Source organism: Mus musculus, chromosome 5 (assembly GCF_000001635.26).
Source record: "Mus musculus strain C57BL/6J chromosome 5, GRCm38.p6 C57BL/6J".
NCBI classification, from domain to species: Eukaryota; Metazoa; Chordata; class Mammalia; order Rodentia; family Muridae; genus Mus; species Mus musculus.
The window spans coordinates 31,697,180-31,716,363 of NC_000071.6; the positions used below are offsets into that span (position 1 = coordinate 31,697,180).

The 19,184-nt window shown below is 42.4% G+C and overlaps 2 protein-coding genes across 12 annotated transcripts in view; one reads left to right on the forward strand and one right to left on the reverse strand.

The window, feature by feature from the left end:
- The window catches only part of Rbks (ribokinase), a 73,211-nt gene extending 72,741 nt beyond the window's left edge, over positions 1 to 470 (reverse strand). For 4 of the 6 annotated variants that reach the window (XR_376828.3, XM_006504114.2, XM_006504113.4 and 1 more), the window contains exon 1: positions 331 to 470. Coding sequence is in view for 4 of the 6 variants with exons in the window: in XM_006504114.2 (XP_006504177.1) it covers positions 331 to 422 (92 nt within the window). In the remaining 2 variants the exon portion in view is untranslated. The remainder of the gene's footprint in view (positions 1 to 330) is intronic. The other 2 variants (XM_030254808.1, NM_153196.1) reach the window with 2 other exon arrangements.
- A 328-nt stretch (positions 471 to 798) lies between these two features.
- Babam2 (BRISC and BRCA1 A complex member 2) overlaps positions 799 to 19,184 on the forward strand; it is a 386,973-nt gene continuing 368,587 nt past the window's right edge. For 3 of the 6 annotated variants that reach the window (NM_181280.1, NM_181282.1, NM_181281.1), the window contains exons 1-2: positions 871 to 898; positions 4,852 to 4,924. In NM_181280.1, the coding sequence (NP_851797.1) occupies positions 4,912 to 4,924 (13 nt within the window). In that variant the 5' untranslated portion in view covers positions 871 to 898; positions 4,852 to 4,911. Of the gene's footprint in view, positions 899 to 4,646; positions 4,799 to 4,851; positions 4,925 to 19,184 lie in introns of all 6 variants that reach the window. The other 3 variants (NM_181279.1, XM_011240687.3, NM_144541.1) reach the window with 3 other exon arrangements.

A 19,184-nucleotide genomic window follows, 5' to 3' on the forward strand; every position in this document is an offset into this window, starting at 1 on the left:
CTCAACCCTGTGAAGTAGGTACATCATGTTCTCAGAGGTTAAAATGTCATGGGGCAGCCTGGCCAAGGAAACAGGTGCAGGTGTTTGGGGGCGCCCGTAGGTGGGGGTGTCTATCAAAGCTTTCATTCAGTCCCCCCACCCCCCATCCCTGTCCCTTCCTCTGTCATTGACCTCCACAAACTTGAATTCTGCCTTTTCACCTCAGAAGTCGTGCTTGGAAACCTGAAGCTTTCAGGAAAGTTCCAATGGTGGGTGCCCACCGATCCGAGGCCCGGGCATCCACAGTGTGGCTCGCCCTCCCGAGACCTTGCGCTGCGGCCCCGCACTAACCTGACCAGGTCGGTCATGCAGGAACCCACCACTACCACCGCTGCTGCCTCCTCCTCCTGCCAGGGCCTCCCGGGCTCCCCACACGCCGCCATTACTAATCCTGCTCAACCCTGACGCTGCCCTTTGCCCTTTGCCTGACCCCGTAACCAGGGACGCCGCCCCGTCCTCCTTAACGACGCGGGCGTTCCACCCGCCTGTGCCGGTCGCCCTCCCAAATGCCCGAAATCTCTCCGGCCTTTGGCTAGTCCTGATCCCTCTGGGACCGGTGTTCCTGCCCCGCCTCACAAGCACAGGGCCCGGCCGCCACGGCGAGAATGACAGAGCGCGCCAAGCACTAGGCCAGAGCTCCCGGGAACCTTCAGGCGCTACCCGGTCGCCTTCCTCAGCTTCCGGCTTCTCGGCGCGGGGACGCGCACGCCCGGCCGGCTCCGGAGAGGGCGGGACGTCCGGGGGAGCGCGCACGCATCCGGCCCGCGGTTCGCGCGCAGGTCGGTGCGTCGGTCGGGGGCGCGCTCGGGTAACCTGTACCCCGTCTAGTCGCCGGTTACTGATCGGACTTAAGTTCCAGGTACCTGGACCCGGGCTGGTGCGGGGAGGTTGGATCTCAGTCGCACAGGTGGCGCAGAGAGCCATGTTTGAGTATGGCCAGAGAGCTAGCCTCTTCAAGAGAAGGCCCGCGTTCCAAAGATGCCCCGCTCGCCCCACAGCACGCGGATTCCCTCAAGAGCCGCCCCCAAGATCTGAGGCTTCTCTTTCTCCACGTATCTCGTTCAGTCCTGGTTTCTGATGAAGCCCGCCTCTTTTTGCACTTGATGAGGGCATCATACAATTTGGGAGAAAGGGTTGGATCCCTTTAGATTCTCCTCAGAATGGGTGGACATTCTTTGGATCGGAACCAATTCGCTCTCCCCGCCCCTCCCTGATGTTGCCCAGTGGAGAAATTGCTCCCCCACAGTAACTTCCCTCGTGCGCCATATGACGTGGACGTGATGCAGCAGGAGGCCACCCCTTTCCGTTCCATGACGTCAACGGGGGCACATGTTTCCGTGTTTGTCATCCTCTCCTAATTGCGAGAGCCTAGATGGTGCTTTATACGTCTTTGTGTTCCCCAGACAGCCTGCCCACTAAAAGACCTCATGTGACCTTATCTTGCGGCAGCAGATTTTTTTATAAAAATTATATATTTGCATCTTCCGTCTGCAATACATCAAAATCAGGAAATACAAATTGCAAAACAAGCATTCAAGAGAGGCAGGTCACCAAAATTTCCTGCTTCTCTGGAATCAGTTATAATGGTGCCATATGTAAAGGAGAGGTGTGTGTTTCTAATCCATATCCCTGCATATTGTACCAAAGAATCATCTTTTTTTTTTTTTTTCTCTTCAAATTCCTGATTTTGGAGTCAGTATAGTTTTTTTTTTTTTTAACTTTCATTTGTTAGTGAAGTCACACTTACTGAAACATCTTGAAGCTGCACAAAACCTTGCACTGTCAAAAACTTGTATTATAGCTGCTGTTCTGGAGATAAAGACAGAAATCCATTCCCTCAGGTGTGATCCTAACGTCTTGACAGTTGCTGAAGTGGAATGGGTTTTCATAATCACTAGTGTGGTTTGGCGTCTGGAGAAGGTTGTTTCCTTTGGCATTTAATTAGTGAATCATTCAGGCTAGTACCAACACTGGATCAGCAGGAGCCTAGTTGGTGTCTAGCTGTAAAGCAATCATGTGTATAAATTCGTGACTTTGTCTTTATATTTACCGAAGTGTATGCTTTAAAAATTCACCTTGGTGCTTTCTTTAGTGGCCATTGTAATTAATGCTTGAGAAGAGGATAGGAATAGTGGAATTTGAGAGAGCTCTGGACCTGAATTTCAGTCCTTCTGTTTGTTCTTTATGTGACATTAAATAAGTAACTTGATTTGGCTGGTCTTTAGCTTTTGTATTTACAAAATGGAAACAGTATTCATTAAGAAACTGTGTGTGTGTGTGGGGGGGGAGTGGATGTTTGTGCAGAGAGGTGAGTAACAGAGATCATGTGTGAGGTGTTAGTTTGATTTCTCTTTCTTGGAGAAATTTGGTGTAAATTAGATACTCTGAGGAAAAAAACAAACCATGGAACAGTTTTTTTTTTTTTTTTTTTGTCATAAGATATCCTTCTGCTTGCTTCTCAGATGACTCTGTGTGTTTTGAATGTGAAGTAAATGAGCATCCCCCTCCAGGAACTGTGACATAGTGGGCAGACATCAGGCAGGACTGTGGAGTTTAGAAAAGTCTTCAAAGTGATAGTGTGGGTGAGCCTACTGTCCAGAAACAGTTACCCAAGTCACCTGGAATGTGGGAATTAGAAACATGCCTTATACCAGACTGTGAAGATGAATGGCAAGGCTGCATATGGAAGTGACTTATAAGTCATGCCATGCTATAAGATATATGTATTTTTATGATAGATACTATATATAGGAAAGGAGACATTTGCTCATGTTAGATGTATTAGAATGTATGGGGAGGCCAGCTCCCAAGAGTCAGAAGACAACCATGTAGAGACTAAAGTATACTGTGTAAAGCTTAAGCACCTCACAAATATTTCGGGGGGGGGCATCATGGTGTCACTGTGTGTGTGTGTGTGTGTGTGTGTGTAACTACAATGATAAAGCAAACATTCAGTTTAGCAGAGCTTATAAATTCTTATGTGGCACAGTGCTTAGAAACCAGAACAGCAGGTACTCATAATTGTACCTGGATGGGAATGAATTTGCTTTCATTGTGGGATTAATCTTTCAGATGGAGAGAGACAGTAGTCATTTGAATTGACTTATTCACCTCTAAAGCAGTAGCTTTCACCTATTAGGAGTTCGTGCACACTCTCCTGCAGCTCCGTGAACATCCAAATCACATACGTGTGATTTATTGCTTTTGTATTATCAAGTGTAAAGACTTCGCAGTGCCAGAAAATCAAAGACTGAAAAGATTCAATTTGTCTTTGTTGCTTAATATCTGGACACGCATAAATCTCTGCCCTATGTTTTTATAATTTAAGTGTCAAGTACCTTTATCCCCCAGATTTAGCTGTATTTAACCCCTATGATTTGTGTGCATGTGTGTACATGGTATGTCTGTGTATAGAGTATGCATATATATGTGTGTGTGTACATGATTTGGAGAGAGGATAGTGTTGAGTATCTTCCTCTATCGTCCTTGACCTTAGATTAGAGAGAGGGTCTCTCACTGACTTTGGGCTTCACGGTTTTGGCTAGACTGGTGAGCCCAGGGAATCTGCTGAGTTGAAACCTGCAGTGCTGGGGTTATAGATGTGTGCCACTAGGCTGGCTTTTTACATAGCTGCTGGGGTGGAAGTCATGCTTGCTCAGGCTTGCTCAGCAAGCACTTTACTCACTGAACTGTTTTCTCGGGGCCCTCACCTTATTAGATTTTGAGGGTCTATTATATCTTCTCCATTGATGAATTTTTCTTCAGTTTTGCTTCCCTCACTCATTTCTTTAGAGTTATTTTAAGATTAATTTGTTTATTGAATCTATTATTTGAAGCCATATTCTGAGCATGGGTTTTAGTTATGGGCCAGTCCAGTATCCATGGTCCTGGTCAATATTTAATAAAGCTTGCTTCAAATATGGTCTAGAAAAAATTCCATTATTTGAATTTACCACATTATTATTCAGTAACATTATTAAATGTTACTGAATACTAAGTGTATGTTAACTGCCTTTGTTAAATGTAAGAATTTCAAGTTATAGTCTTTGTTGGGGAGAGTTAATATAATCAGGTAATTATAATGCTCCATGGAAGGACTTATTAAGAAAGGTGTGTGGGCTGTAAATGCTTTCTTGTAAGTAACAGTTGGTTGTGTTTGCTTTAGAGTGCTGTATGTTATCCCTGATCAAGCTCTTTGTCCTTGTGGGGATACAGGTGGGGTCCCTGATTTAGTGGACTTGGTGATGTATGTTTTGTGTGTTGTGGTTGCAGGACTGTTAGTGAACCTTCTCCAGCTCAACTAGATTAGAAGAGGCAGTTGGAGCTTTGAGGAGACTGAGCTACTGTGGGGAGCGTCTTTGGAAAGGAGGAGGGAATTGTACTTTAAGGGTTCCTTTCATTCCCCAAAGGCATGGCATAGGCCATGCCCCGAGTCTCTGAGCTGCAGGGATCTGGCTCCTGGAAGACTAAGTGGTACTGAGTCATAAAGCATTTGCTTGTAGAAGAGACAATTCTGTGCACCGTGCTAACTTACAGGGAGCTTGTGCTAGCTATATTTCTTAAGTTTGTTTGGTAAATTGATCACCTTTCTTTCTTTCTACTTTCAGTGGTAACTCATAAATCAAGTTAAAATGTCTCCAGAAATTGCCTTGAACCGAATTTCTCCAATGCTCTCCCCATTCATATCAAGCGTGGTCCGAAATGGGAAGGTGGGACTGGATGCTACAAACTGTTTGAGAATTACGGACTTGAAGTCTGGGTATGTACAAGAACAAACTCAACTTTTATCTCACAAGAAACCTTTCTTAACAGATCCATGAAAAAGGGCCGTCACAGAAGCTTTCATTCAAGTCCTGCTCTTATCATCTGCCGATGTGTGCCTGTAGTGAGTGTAGTGCATGCGTGTGCGTGTGCGTGCTCGTGATTAAACTCAGGGCCTCACACATGCTAGACAAAACTTGATTACAGAGTCACATTCCAGTGCCAAATTCATTTGGTTTTGTTTAATTCTTGACATGTTTTGCTTCTTGTTTCACAAGAGCATGCGCCCACATGTGGGCGTTATGGGCACTTTATTTCTAATGGGAATGATAATATACTTTTTTCTGACTTACCTCTTTGTGACTAACATGCTACATGGGTTTTAGCATGCATGGTTTCCTTCTTTGGATTGCTTTCTTGTTTACTGTAATCTAACATACACTGTAAGAATTGGGTTTAGAGGTGCTGTGTCTGACATCATTTGGTGATCTCCCTTAATACAAAAATTACAGTAGCTAGCCGAAATGAGTCACAGTGGGGTTGAAGCATTCAGTCTCACACCTGGATATGTTGTGTTAAAAAATACAAGACAAAAAACCCCAAACAAACCAATAAAAAAAATAAAGCAAAAAGAAGTGATAAAACCTGCCTCATATTTCATTTGGAAATAAGATTAGATCTACAGAAAACATAGAAAAATACCATAGGACATTGCAGTAGCAATCTTGGTTGTCAATTGACGGACCTGGCAAGAGCGACCCTCCGTTGAGGAACTGTCCCTATCAGATTGGTCTGCTGGGCATTTTCATGAGTGCTAAATGATAGAGGAAGAGGCTTAGGCCATTGTGGGCGATGCCATCCTTGGCCGCGTGAGCATGGGCTGTATAAAAAAATGTAGCTGAGTAGTAACATGGGGAAGCAAGCCAGAAATCAACATTTCTTCAATATCTGTGTCAGCTCTTACCTCTGGGTTCCTGGTGGGTTCCTGCCCCAGCTTCTCCCACTGAAGGGAGACCTGTGAGGTGTAATATAATGAGCCTTCCCTTACAAGTTGTTTTTGGTCAGTGTTTTATCACAGCATCACAGAAGCAAAGTAGGACAGAAATTAATATTGTTTTGACATTATTACTCATTCTATACTTCTTGAGATTTGCCGTCTTCCTCTTTCATGGGCAAGAGTAATCCAGAATGCAAATTTTGCTTAGTCATTAAGTGCCCTCAGTTTCCCCAGCCTGCCCTTAGTTTTTCTTGACTGACTGACCTTGGCATCTAAAGATTATTGACTAGCTATTTTGTGATGTCTCTCTCTATGAGGTTGTTAGATGCCTTCCTCTCATTCGGATAAGAACTATATCCCCTCCTCGAAGAGCACTAGAGCTGTGTTGTTCCACCTCAGAGCATCCAATGGATGGCTGTATGATGCTCATATGTTTTTTTGTATGATCCTCTTGCCTTAGCCTCTTGAGTAGCTGGGATGACAGACACCATACCTACTCAGCCATGCAGTCAGGAGGTGAGACCTCAACACCACAGTTGGCACCTGTGGCTGCCATGTTAGGCACATTCTATGCATTTTCAACATATGATCATTCCAATTTTTGATAAGTTTATTGGGGTGTAACCCGTTTGTAAGTTAGGGAGCAAATATCTGTTTTTGTTTGTTGCTCATTTGTTCCTGGATTTTGTCTTTGGGAGGTCTGTCAAGTGGCTTTGTGACCTTTTGACATATTGGCACTATTTTTTTTTCTCAACTAGAAATGTTGCTTTGTGTGTGTGTGTGTGTGTGTGTGTGTGTGTGTGTGTAAGAGCAAGCAAACAAGGCTTTTCTGAGAAGTGGAGTAACAGCAGCATAGAGGGGACTAAGAGATGGGTGGCCTAAGATGGTGCATTCTTGTCTCTCTCTTAGTTATCCTTGTTAGACTCTCTTACCTTTACATTTTTTCTATAGTGTATTTATCTTTTGTCTGTGTGTGTGAACATGCATGTGCCACAGTGCACCTGCGGATATCGGAGGAGCCAGTTCTCCCCTTCGCCACGTGCATCCCGAGGATGCCCTCGGGTCATCAGGCTTGCATGGCAAATGCCTCTTTTTACCTGCTGAGCCTTTGCACTGACCGGCATTTCTCTTTTAGAGCACAGTGCTCAGGGTTATGGGTTGTGATTGAGAGCCATAATGTCTGTTTACTGCTTCATGTAGGGCATAGTATACACAGGAAGTACCATCTGAGGAGACTGTGTGGAAGGTGCTAGTTATCCATATTTTACTGATAGACTGAATAGATAGGCAAGAACCAGATCAAAGCAAGATTTTTTTAAAAAAATGTGGCAATTCATCTTTATTTCCCTTATGGACCTTCGAGGTTTCTGTATCAGTTATGTCATGTGTGCTTCTAAGCTCTACTGTTAGGCCTTCCGCCTCTTAAGGACAGAGAACTTACTCATACTCTTCTGTGAGTTTACCTCCCATGCACATGTAATAAATCAGGGCTGAGTGAGTGGGTGAATGGGATAGGTGTTTCACAGACAAGTTAACTTAGTTTGAGGATCAGAGCAGTTTTGTTCTTGTGGCTTTTTATTGTCGATGACATATTGTTTGAATTCTATTATACTTGATATTCCCTTACAATTAAACTGATACTTTTGAAATTATAGCAAAAATATATTATAGGATCAGGTTTAGTCTTTAAAATAATTCATATTTATTTATATATTTCTAGATTTATTTATTTCATTTTATGAGTATGAGTGTTTTGCCTACATGTATGTACGGCACCATGCATGCTTGGTGTCTGCGGTAGTCAGAAGGTGTTGGATCCCTGCACCTGGACTTAACATGTTTGGGAACCATGTTGTGGTGCTGGGAATGGATCCTGGTTTCTCTGTGAGAACAAGTGCTCTTAACCACTGAGCCGTCTCTCCAGCCCCAGATTTATTCTTTTGGGTAAAATATATACAGAGACTCAAAGGGGCTGCAGTTTATGACAGTGACCTTTCCGAGGGTTTATTTCTGCTGTTTGGTAATTTGATCACAGGCTTGTGCTATCTGCAGGATGTTGCGTTCTGTCAGTTGTAGTAAGTTTTGTAATCTCGATGCTGAGTGTCTGATGGGCACTCTGTAGGATGCCTGGCAAGTGCAATGGGAGTGGGGAGGCAGAGCAGCACACTGCAGCCTGAGGCAGCTGAGCCTTAACATCTTTTTTTGGCATATTGCGTGACTCAACCTCACTGGCACATGGCTGCTTTGGGGCATCTGCTGTGACATCTCATCCACCCACAGCTACCTGTTGCATTTTTGGGTCCACGTTCTAAATTTTGTTACTTAGTTAAAAATAGATATTCAGTGTAAGTACTTTGATTACTAAAGAGTGTAATTTTAAAAGATGAGTGGTGCGCGTTCTTATGATTGAGCTCAGTTGAGCTATGTCTGTCTCTAGCTTTCTTTCTTAGTCTGTCTGGAAAGAAGTGCTGTTCTGGGAGGCAACAGATTAATTTTAAAGATGGTAGTTTTAGTACTTTAGTATGGAGATGGAGATGTTCACTTAGCTCTTCATAGTGCCTTTTTTTTATTAGATATTTTCTTCATTTACATTTCAAATGCTATCCCAAAAGTCCCCTATTCCCTCCCCATGTCCTGCTCCCCTACCCACTCACTCCCACTTCGTGGCCCTGGCGTTCCCCTGTACTGGGGCATATAAAGTTTGCTAGACCAAGGGGCCTATCTTCCCAAAAATGGCCGACTAGGCCATCTTCTGCTACATATGCAGCTAGAGACACGAGCTCTGGGGGTACTGGTTAGTTCATATTGTTGTTCCACCTATAGGGTTGCAGACCCCTTCAGCTCTTGGTTACTTTCTCTAGCTCCTCCATTGGGGGCCCCGTGTTCCATCCTATAGATGACTGTGAGCAACCACTTCTGTGTTTGCCAGGCACTGGCAAAGCCTCACAGGAGACAGCTATATCAGGATCCTTTCGGCAAAATCTTGCTGGCATATGCAATAGTGTCTGCGTTTGGTGGCTGATTATGAGATGGACCCCCAGGTGGGGCAGTCTCTGGATGGTCCATCCTTTCGTCTTAGCTCCAAACTTTGTCATTGCAACCCCTTCCATGGATATTTTATTCCTTATTCTGGGGAGGAATGAAGTATCCATGCGTTGGTCCTCCTTGATTTTCTTGTGTTTTGGAAGTTGTATCTTGGGTATTCTTGGGCTAATATCTACTTAACAGTGAGTGCGTATCAAGTGACTTCTTTTGTGATTGGGTTACCTCACTCAGGACCTGATTCTAGGCTTTCTCGATTCCTATCACCCTCAGTGTCTTGTGTCATTTGATACTGCTGTATTCATTATAGCCTTAAAAGATGCTGTTTTAGTAGAGAAAATTCTCCTTCATCTACCCTTGTCTACTGCTTAAAAAAATTGTCCTGTTGAGTCATATATCCTATATATCCATCAGGTAACCTCCTATAATTCATTTAACAAAACCCTCTCTTTTTAATTTACCAAGAAAAAGAAATAAAGGAATGAAACTTAAGGGTTCTTTGGAGAGTCAGTTGTGTTGGATGGTGCTTTGCTGTGGCAAACAGGTGAAGGAACATTTTGTTAAAGAGGACACGGGTGTGAAAGACTAAGGCAGGCTTATGAAGGAACGTTTCCCTGAAGCAGACACAGGAAAGAGGATGTTCTGCTAAAGTAACCATGTGAAAGGACATGGGATGAAGGATTCTTTGCTAACAACACACATGTATTGGTCTGCCTTACACTGAATAGTTGAGCTCCATTTGTCAGGACTCCTTGGACTAGGGCTGATTGGATGCACATGCTGAGGCAAGGCCCGTGGAGGACATGTGATGTTTGGAGGGTATAAATAGGACTGGATGGAGAGAGAGCTTGGCTTGCTTATAGAGCTAGCTGTGTAACACTTTGCATCTTCACTGATCTTCCCTTCCCTGAGAGGGCACACCCAAGAACTCCTGATGCTCCTGCTGACTCGAGCTGAGGTTGAGGCCTGTTTTTCTCTGCTGGGTCGTGTCACAGCTGTTGCTAACCTGACTCTACCAAACTGGACAGCTGCTGTATATGTGAGGTGTTTGCAAGTGGATCAAGCTGCCACTGCTGACTTCTGAACGTATCTGCCAGTTTCCAAACAACACAGATGGGACTTGCTCCAAAGAACCTTTCTAAACAGATCCACTTTCCCCGATCCTTTCTTTTCCACTACTTCTGGTGGGTGGTGGGCTACAGGGGAGGTTAAACTGTTTTAGAACCATCATTAAAAATAGGATTTGAAAAAGTTAAAGTTACAAAGGAGGAGTGACTTGGTGAGGGATTGATTGAGAACTGATGTCCAGGGAATCTTTGAGATGACATTTAATTGGGCCCTGAAACATGAATAATTTAGTGTGACTCGGGGGGGGGGGCATTATTATAGTGATCCAGCATGGCCTGTGTTTTACATAGAAAGAAACAAAGGCAGCTTGAAGACACAAGAGCAAACCTTTAGAAGAAATAGAAGAAAACAAGAAGTGCAGTGACTACAGTGACTGCCTAAGAGCAACTCTAAGAGGAAAGGAGTGCCTACACACCGTCACCTCAGCATCCTACTCTCCTTCTACACACCGTCACCTCAGCATCCTACTCTCCTTCTACACACCGTCACCTCAGCATCCTACTCTCCTTCTACACACCATCACCTCTGCATCCTATTATTGATTATTATTGCCCTTCTGTGATATGAGCTGTATTTACCAAGGCTTCACAAACAGAACACACTGAAGAGTGTCTGCATATTTAAAAAAAACAAGCTTTAACTGAAAGACATTGAAAAGGAAGGAGGAACACAGGCATTACATTGTGTGATTTGTTATATTTGGTAAGGTACAAAGAGTTTTGCAGATTAATCAGAAAAAGACAAATACCCCACGTGCTTTTCTCTCACACACATACACAATTAAGATAAATGACTAAATAAGCACCATGCCTATCTATTAAATTAATAATCAATTTTACAAAACTTATGAATAACAAAATTAAGAATGTGGAAGAATTGGCAGCTTTGCATACTGCTATTAGAAGAGCAACTTTATAATACATTTCTGAAATGTATGTGTGAATGTCTATTAATATGTAACATACTACTGTATTAAGAATATCGAAAGCCTTAAAGTGTGCATACTGTTTGGTCTACAAATTGGAATTTTGCTGATGAATAAAAAGGCATGCATCCATATGGGTTTTATTTTATAACCTACAGAAAGACCTCCAGATAATAAGTGTAGCAATCACCCAATAAAAAGGCTCGACTGTTGCCCTGTAGCATTGTACTGAAACTCATCCATGCTCAAAGACCTTAAACATGCATGTTCCTTAATAAATATGGACTGTCAATAGCCAAGAACTCGGAAGAAAGCCATGCACGTGAGAATGGAAAGACAACAGAAAAATTTTAGCAAAATTAATATCCTTACAGAAATAAGACAGGACTCTTTCTTTATGATTTTATGACAGTATGTATGTTGGGTACTCCAAAATTACAGATTGAAACCTCCAAACTTCAAAAGAAAATCATTTGTAATTTAGACTTCTGTACTTTCCTCCAAATTATTGCTCAAGTTTAAAACAAGAATAAAAACACATTTAGATCTTCAAGAACTCTACAATTTTACTTCCTCCCCCCCCCCCTGTGTTAGATGCTATAACCTCTAATAAAGCAAAAGAACAGAATAAAAGACTAAGATATGATACTCGATGTGGGGGGAGGGGGGAAGGCAAAAAGACTGGGCATGGTGGCGCACGCCTTTAATCCCAGCACTCAGGAGGCAGAGCCAGGAGGATTTCTGAGTTCGAGGCCAGCCTGGTCTACAAAGTGAGTCCCAGGACAGCCAGAGCTATACAGAGAAACCCTGTCAAAAAAAAAAAAAAAAAAAGGCAAAGAGAAGGCCCAGGATAAAAGCAATATGGTAGAAATGGAAATAAATCTAGATTGAAACAATTCTTCCACTGGTCATGTCTCATTTCAATAAAGGACATGAAATCACTCACACTAAAGAGTAGGCGGCCACACTTGACCCCTCAGATCCACATTCAATGTCCTTGTTATTTCACCTTTACATAGCTTGTCAACCTAATCTCTCTGCCTCCACTGTCACCACAACATTCTAAGTTTTACAGTCTCTTGCCCAGTCTATTGTACTAACTAGTATACCATACTGCGAACAAGACAGTTTCCATACAAGGCATATGTTAAACATAGTGAGATCATTTTCCACTACTTAAAAACCTTTAGTCAGTTATCCTTTGAATATAACCTTGCTTTGTCTTTGGTCAAGAGCTACTCTTAACCAATTGGAAACTTTTTTTTTTTCTTTTCAAGACAGGGTTTTAATCTGTATAGTCTTTCTGTCCTGGAAATTGCTCTGTAGACCAGGCTAACCTCTAACTAAGAGATCCACCTGCCTCTGTTTCTCAAGTGTTGGAAGTAAAGGCTTTTGCCACCACTGCCTGGCATCTTTTGAAGGTTTTTAAGAAAAAAAATTTATGTGTTTGTGAGTTTGAGTGTTTGTATGTGCATCATGTGTGTACAGGGAGAGGCCAGAAGAGGGCGTCAGGTCCCCTGGAACTGGAGTTACAGTCTGATGTCAGTGTTTGAAACTTAACCCCAAGTCATCTGCAAGAGCATTGTGCATTCTTCACTGCTGAGCCATTTCTCCAGCCATTTCCTTAATTCTTTAGTATGAGATTCTCTGTGAGTTGAATTTTGCTAGTAGACTATGAGAAAGTGACACTTGACCTCTTGAGTCCTGGCCTTAAGAGCCTTGCAGTTGTATTTTTTGGGATATCATGATTGACATCTTCATGGTCTTTTGAGAGAATGACCTGTTAATTCCAGCTATGCTTACCCCATAGCTCATCTTCAGCCAAAGCCTCTGGAGATAGTGTGAGCATGCAGACTGCGGGAGGGTCTTTTACCAAGAATGGCAGGTATACAGGGTGCACTGTTGATCTCTGCTGGTGTGGGCCCTGGGTGTGGCCATAGATATTACGGAGTAGGAGTTCATCTAGAGTTCACTGTGCTAGCTAGGTTCCACAGATGGTGGGACACTTGAGAGTGTGATGCTGATATTTTGCTGGTTTTGCTGAGTGCCCTTTAGGAAGACATCTGCGGGTGTGTTTAGCTGGACGGAAGGTGGCCTCTGCACTTCTCATGCACTGCATTTCCCTTAGATCTTCACCCCTTGCTATCTAACTCTCCTCTGATGATAATCACATGGTAGAGTAATACATGTAATTTTAATTAAGCCATTTATAAACTTTTAATACTTAAGGAGCTGCCATAGCCAGGAATGGTATACTTTTGTAAGCCCAACGCTAAGGGAGGCAGGAGGATCCCAAGTTCAAGGTCTGGCATGGCACAGAGCGCTCAAGGTCAGCATGGGGAGTTCAGTCCAATCAAATTTCAGATTAAGAAATAATAAGAGGGCTGTGAGATAGTTCAGTGGTCAGATACAGTTAAACAAAACCCCAAATAAAACAAGTGCCTTTCCTATCACTTGTGGTTTTTAATTTATATTTTGTCCTTAGGATTTTAAGTGGTAGCTATTGGCCTTGAGCCAGCAGACCTGAAATCACTTACTTGGGAACTTTTGACATTCCAGAATCTGGAGTAGTCAAGCCTTGATAAACGTGGCTTGGGATTTTATGTAGAGTAAATCTTGGGCTTTTCATGTCCTTCAATGGCTTCATTTCAGGGTGATTTAAAAATATTTTGTGTGGAGGTTGGGATGGGGAAAAGGACGAAGGGCAGTAAGTAGTTTAATGTGGAAGAAAAGAGTTCAAGAGAGTCTAGTCAAGGCCCGACTCACATGTTCAAGGTAATGATAAAAGCATACTGCTGTTGCCCTTTTGCCGTTTGTATATCCAATCTGTACAATTTAAAAATACCCATTTTTATCTTATGTATTTGGCTGTATCTGTGGAAAGTGCACATGTCTATGCCTGATGCACATGGGGCTCAGAGGAGGGTGTCAGGTCCCTTGGAACTGGAGTTACAGGTGGTTGTCATCCTCCACGTGGTCCCCAGCAAGAGCAGAAAGTGCTCTTAATCACTGGGACATTTCTCCAGCTCTTTATTCTTCATGTAGGCACACATACAGTTCTGTGCCTTCCTCCGTGTCTGTGTGGGGTTGTCAGCTAGAAGAGGTCATCTGATCTCCCATATCTGGAGTAACCAGTGGTTGTGAGCCAGCAGAGGTGGGTGCTGAGAACCAAACGTAGGTCTCCTGTAAGAGCTATATATGCTCTTAACCACGGAGGTGCCCCTGCAGGCCCATTCTGAACTATTTTAAGACAATACTTGATAAATAATTTTTATTTTGTTTGCCTCTGTGATTAGAAGATAGGTGAGAGCCTTTTGATTGGTTCATGTTTATAGGGAAATGACTGTGTTTTAAGGCTCCAACTTAGTTATTCTATGCTCTCACTTTATTTGTATAGAAAGGTGGAATACCATCTATCTCTCTATCTATTTATTATGTATGCCTGTGGTGGTCAAAGGACAACTTGCAGGATTCTCCTTTCACCATGTAGGTCATGAGTTTTGAACTTAGGTTGTTAGGCTTGGTGGCAAGTGCCTTTACCTACTCGGCCATCTTACTGGCCCTAGATTAGCTCTCCATTTTAGTTTCCAAGTTGCTTGGATAATCTTGATTTTTATGCCATGCTGCCTGAAGAATGATTTTATAACCTTCCCTTTCAGGGACACATTTCCTGAGTAATTTGGTTATCTTTCTCATGGCATGTCATGAAAATGAAATTTATCCTAGTGACCTTGCTGCTCTTGACTTTTTGTTTTCTGAAAAGGTTTTTATCTCAACTTTTACTCATCAATTTATGGAAAGCAAGTCTTGAATCAATTTGACATTTTGGAGGCCATTTTCATCTTTTAAATCCTCAATGATTTTTTTTTTCATCTCTGGACTTTTAGATGTTTTAATTTAAAAGTATTATTTTTAGTGGTTCACTTAATTATTAAAATACAGGTACAGTTTGATCCTTGTACAACCTCTTAATGTGGGAAAAATATATGTAACATAAAATCTGTTGTTTTATAATGTATAGTCCACCCAAATGTGAAGGTGGTGTACTTGTGGCCAGCCCTTTTTAAGGTTTGCAAACTCAAGTACCCATGAGAAAGTAACTCCCTGGTCTTCCCTTCACTCAACCAGTGACAAATGGCATTTACTTTGTCTCTATGAGTTTAACTATTTTAGGTAGTAAGTAAGTAGAGTCATAGAGTTATTTATCTTTTTGTGAATAGCTTATTTCACTTTGCATGGTATATTCAAGGTTAATCCATATTGTAGTATGTGTCAGAAATTTTTTCCATTTTAATGTTGAGTAGTATTTCTCTCTCTCTCTCTCTTTCTGTGGTGTGTTTCTGCAACTTCACGTGTATATATCATATTGTGTACTTTTTCCAGTGATGTCTATTGTACGCATTTCTTGGCTGCTGTGAACAGTGATGCTGTTGGTAAAGATGTCCAACTCTCTAAGCTTGTTTTCTAGGACTTGCTGGATTGTACAGCAATTCTGTGCTTAGTTTTACCGACTCACCATATAATTTTGTATAATATGGTCTGTAGAAAGGTAACTTGGGACACTATTTTACAATATTGATAATATCATTTGATGCACAAAATTCTTACCTTGTTGAAATCCAAGGTACTTAGTATATATTCTTCACTTTGTTAAGTTGACTTTTGTGAAGTTGAACTCTCTTCTCTAGCCTCCTTCACCTGTAATTTTTTCTTTAAAGGTTAGAAAAGGGTCTGGGGAAATGGCTTACTTGGTAAAGTGCTTGCCACACAAATCATGAAATGCAAGTGTGGATTCCCTAGCACACACATAAAATCCAGGAGTGGGAGCACACATCTGTAACCCCAGAGCTAGCAGGCAGGCATTTGGGGAGCAGAGATAGGCAGATCTCTGGAACTTATTGACAAGTCAGCCTAGCCAAATTGTTGAGCTTCAGGTTCTGCAAGAGACCCTGTCTCAAAAAAACAAGGTAGAGAGTCACAGAGGAAGACCTGTGACATTGACCTCTGGCCTTCATGTGTGCATGTGGGCACATGAACGGGAACATGCACACCCACTCATGCATTAACCTACTTGAATACACACACACACACACACACACACACACACACACACACACACCTAGAAGAAACTGTATTGAAATTGGGCCTTTCCTAGTACTGCCTTCCCTTCCATTCCTCAGTGCACCTGCTTCCTCCAGAGTAAAAACCTTTTAATGGAGAGTTAGTGATTATATTGTTATGATTATGGAGGTAGGGTATATGATTAGCTCATGCCAAGTTATTGGTTAACTCAAGCAGGGCTAGATCTAGCAGTAAGGACAATGGTATAAGCTGCTGTGAATAATGCTGTCTTTGTAATAGGAATGCTTTGATGGCTATAGTGTAATCTTTACATAGTAGTCTTTCCTTATCTGAAGTTTCGCTTTCTGTAGTTTCAGTTATTTGCAGCCACCCACGATCCAAAAATACTAGTATTTCTTGAAACTCTAAATAGAAAGCAGCCTTGTTCACATGGCTTTTATGATTGTGTATAGTTACAGTTGTTCCATCTCATTCTTGGTCATGGTTAGTTTCTTACAGTCTCTACTTTGTAAACTGAACTTCTGTAGGAAAAAACCCCCAGTATCCATAGACTTTAATAGTGTTGGGTTATTGCTGAAGGCACCACACACATTGATTACTGGACATGGAGAAATAAAGTTTGTACTGACCACGAAGCTTCCTTCCTGCTGGCTTAGCTTTCATGGTACTAGAAGGTTCTGTGTAGGCTGCTGGGGGAAAATCAGCAGCAGCCTAAGCCTTGAACACTGAGCTGCAGTGATGCCTGGAGTGGCAGGATATGCCTGTGGGTACAGTAGTGGCTTGGTTATTCTGGGGCTGCACTTTCTGATGGGGTTAAGGCCCTCTCCATGAGCATGAGAGGAAGTGCATGCCTGGTACTGTAATCTTGCCAAGGACCTGGGTCTGGTGGGGGGTTCACCTTCCCCAGGGGTGAGCCCATTAGTGCTGTTCTCCTAAGTGGACGTGGTATTTACTGCTCTCACCTCTACCTCTATAGATAATAGAGTACAGCTCTCAGGATCCAGCAGAGAGGCGTCTTTGCAGCACGTGGTGGTTAACATCGAAACTCAACACTGGTCAAAGTGCAGAGAGTGTTAGTGGAGGACTCAGTCACAAACGGAATATCTGTGTTTCCCTCCCTCTAAAAGGAGAAAGGTGATTAGAGCCAGAAGTCAGGGAGGGCCAGAGCAAAACAGTATTGTCTGGACATGGGAGGGCCTCTGTGCTTAGGAACTTACAATAGCTGTGGTTACTTGTATAAGATCAGCAAGACATTAAGCCGACGAATATTCTAGCGTGGAGAGGAAACAGCTCTTGAGCCTTTCTTTTCTAACTAAGGAACTATTGACATGGTGGCTTCTGGGTGTGAGATAGTCAGTTTCCTTTAAGGATGTGGCCCTTGGTGAGCCAACCATGCTTCAGTGGATGGCTTCATACCTGTGACTATATGGATGGCACAATTTATACTCAGTGGACTTAAATGAAGATGACGGGAAGTTGGGAGTAGGGTCAAGGGGTTGAGGGGATAGGGAGAAGAGCAGGAAGTGAATATGATCAAAAGAACATTTTATAAAATTCTCAAAGAACGAAAAAATATTATATTAAAGCTTCAGATAACAATAAAAAAATGATGCTGAGGGTTTCCACTGGGATGTGTGGGATGTGTATGCCTTGGATTGCATCCTCAGGATGAGTTCTAGTTACTTCTTTCATTTCGTCTCCTGCCTTCCTGCCTGATTGCCTTCTTGTGGGAATGTTGAGAGAATTTCATTATGTAGCCCAGGTTGGTTCCAGACTCACACAAACCGTGCTGTTTTAGTCTCTTGAGAGCTAGTATTACAGGTGTGAGCCATCGTACCTGCTGTTAGTGTTGTTTTTATTGAAGACTTTTAGCCCCCCCGGGGACGATGCCTGTTTTGTTTTACACTGCACACCTTTAACTGGCACAAAGTAGTTACTCAGTAAGTAGTTGTTGATGCTCTTGGAAACTGTGTTCTGATTGCAATAACTTCATACCAACGACTTGTATGTACTGTCCAGGTTTCCAAAGACTCAAGCTAAAATACTGTTGATTGTATCTGAATGCCAAGAAGGCAGAGCCAGTCTATAGAATAAAAGACAGAATAATTGTGTCTTTGTAGAAAAGTTCTCTCTTATATATGTGTAAGTGTATATGTTTTCATATGTATGTCTGAGTGCACGGAGAAAGCTTATTAAGAAAGATACATATTAAGTTTCATCACAGTAGTTAAGTCTAGAAAGGAAGAGAGGGGGTAATTGGAGTTTCATTTTTATTATATATTTTTTTACAGTGAAAACATTTTTTTGTATAGTTTGTAGAGCAAAAATGAGTATGTTTAAAACAAGCATATTCTGCTGTGGGAATTAAAAGACAGTAGAAGAGGAAGTTTTGGGTAGAAGAAATAGTCTAGGGGAGTCCTGAAGCTCAAAGGAAAGCCTTTGGCATTGGACACCGGGAGTCCATACAGGAACACACACTTTATGTTAAAGGAATGATGAGCTGTGAGGAACACCCATGGCAAGAACATTAATTTTACTATGAGTTGGCAGCAGATGCTGACCAAGGCCAGCAGTGAGCGCTCAGTTGTTAGTGACTGTGGTTTTTTCCATGAAGAGAATTTAGTGCTATGAGTAGCATAAATCTCTTTTCCTTAGGCTGATTTTTGCTCCCAGTAAATCTCTGTAGAATCTTAATCCCCCTCTTTAAAACATTTAAACACAGGAGGACGTAAGTCTCCAAGAGGTTATGAAACTCTTTGAAGGTTACTTAGCTGATAAGTGGTCGAGGCCTGGACTGGAGCCCAGGTCTTCTCTACCAAATGCCATGTCCTTTTTTTCCAAGAAAAAATTGGCCAAGAAATCACTAATGTGATGCACTGTTGACTGTTTTTCACCATCTCCATTTAGGAGGCCTGTATTGGTATGGACACTTAAAGAAAACCTAGTAACTGGTTAAAATTCAAATAGGATGACTTCAGAGTGGGCTGGGGAGCTGGCTCAGTGCTCCCCACTGAGGAACCGGCCATCAAACCCGAGGGCCTGAGTTTACCCACCTGATGAAAGGAGAGATCTGACCCCCTCAAGTGGTCCTCTGACCACATGCCCCGCTAAAGGAAATGTAAAAAAGAAATGTCCCAGAAAAAGTAGCTGGCTAAAAAAAAGTTTTTTAGGCAACAGTTTACTGCATTTGGGCTAAATCTGAGCAATGGG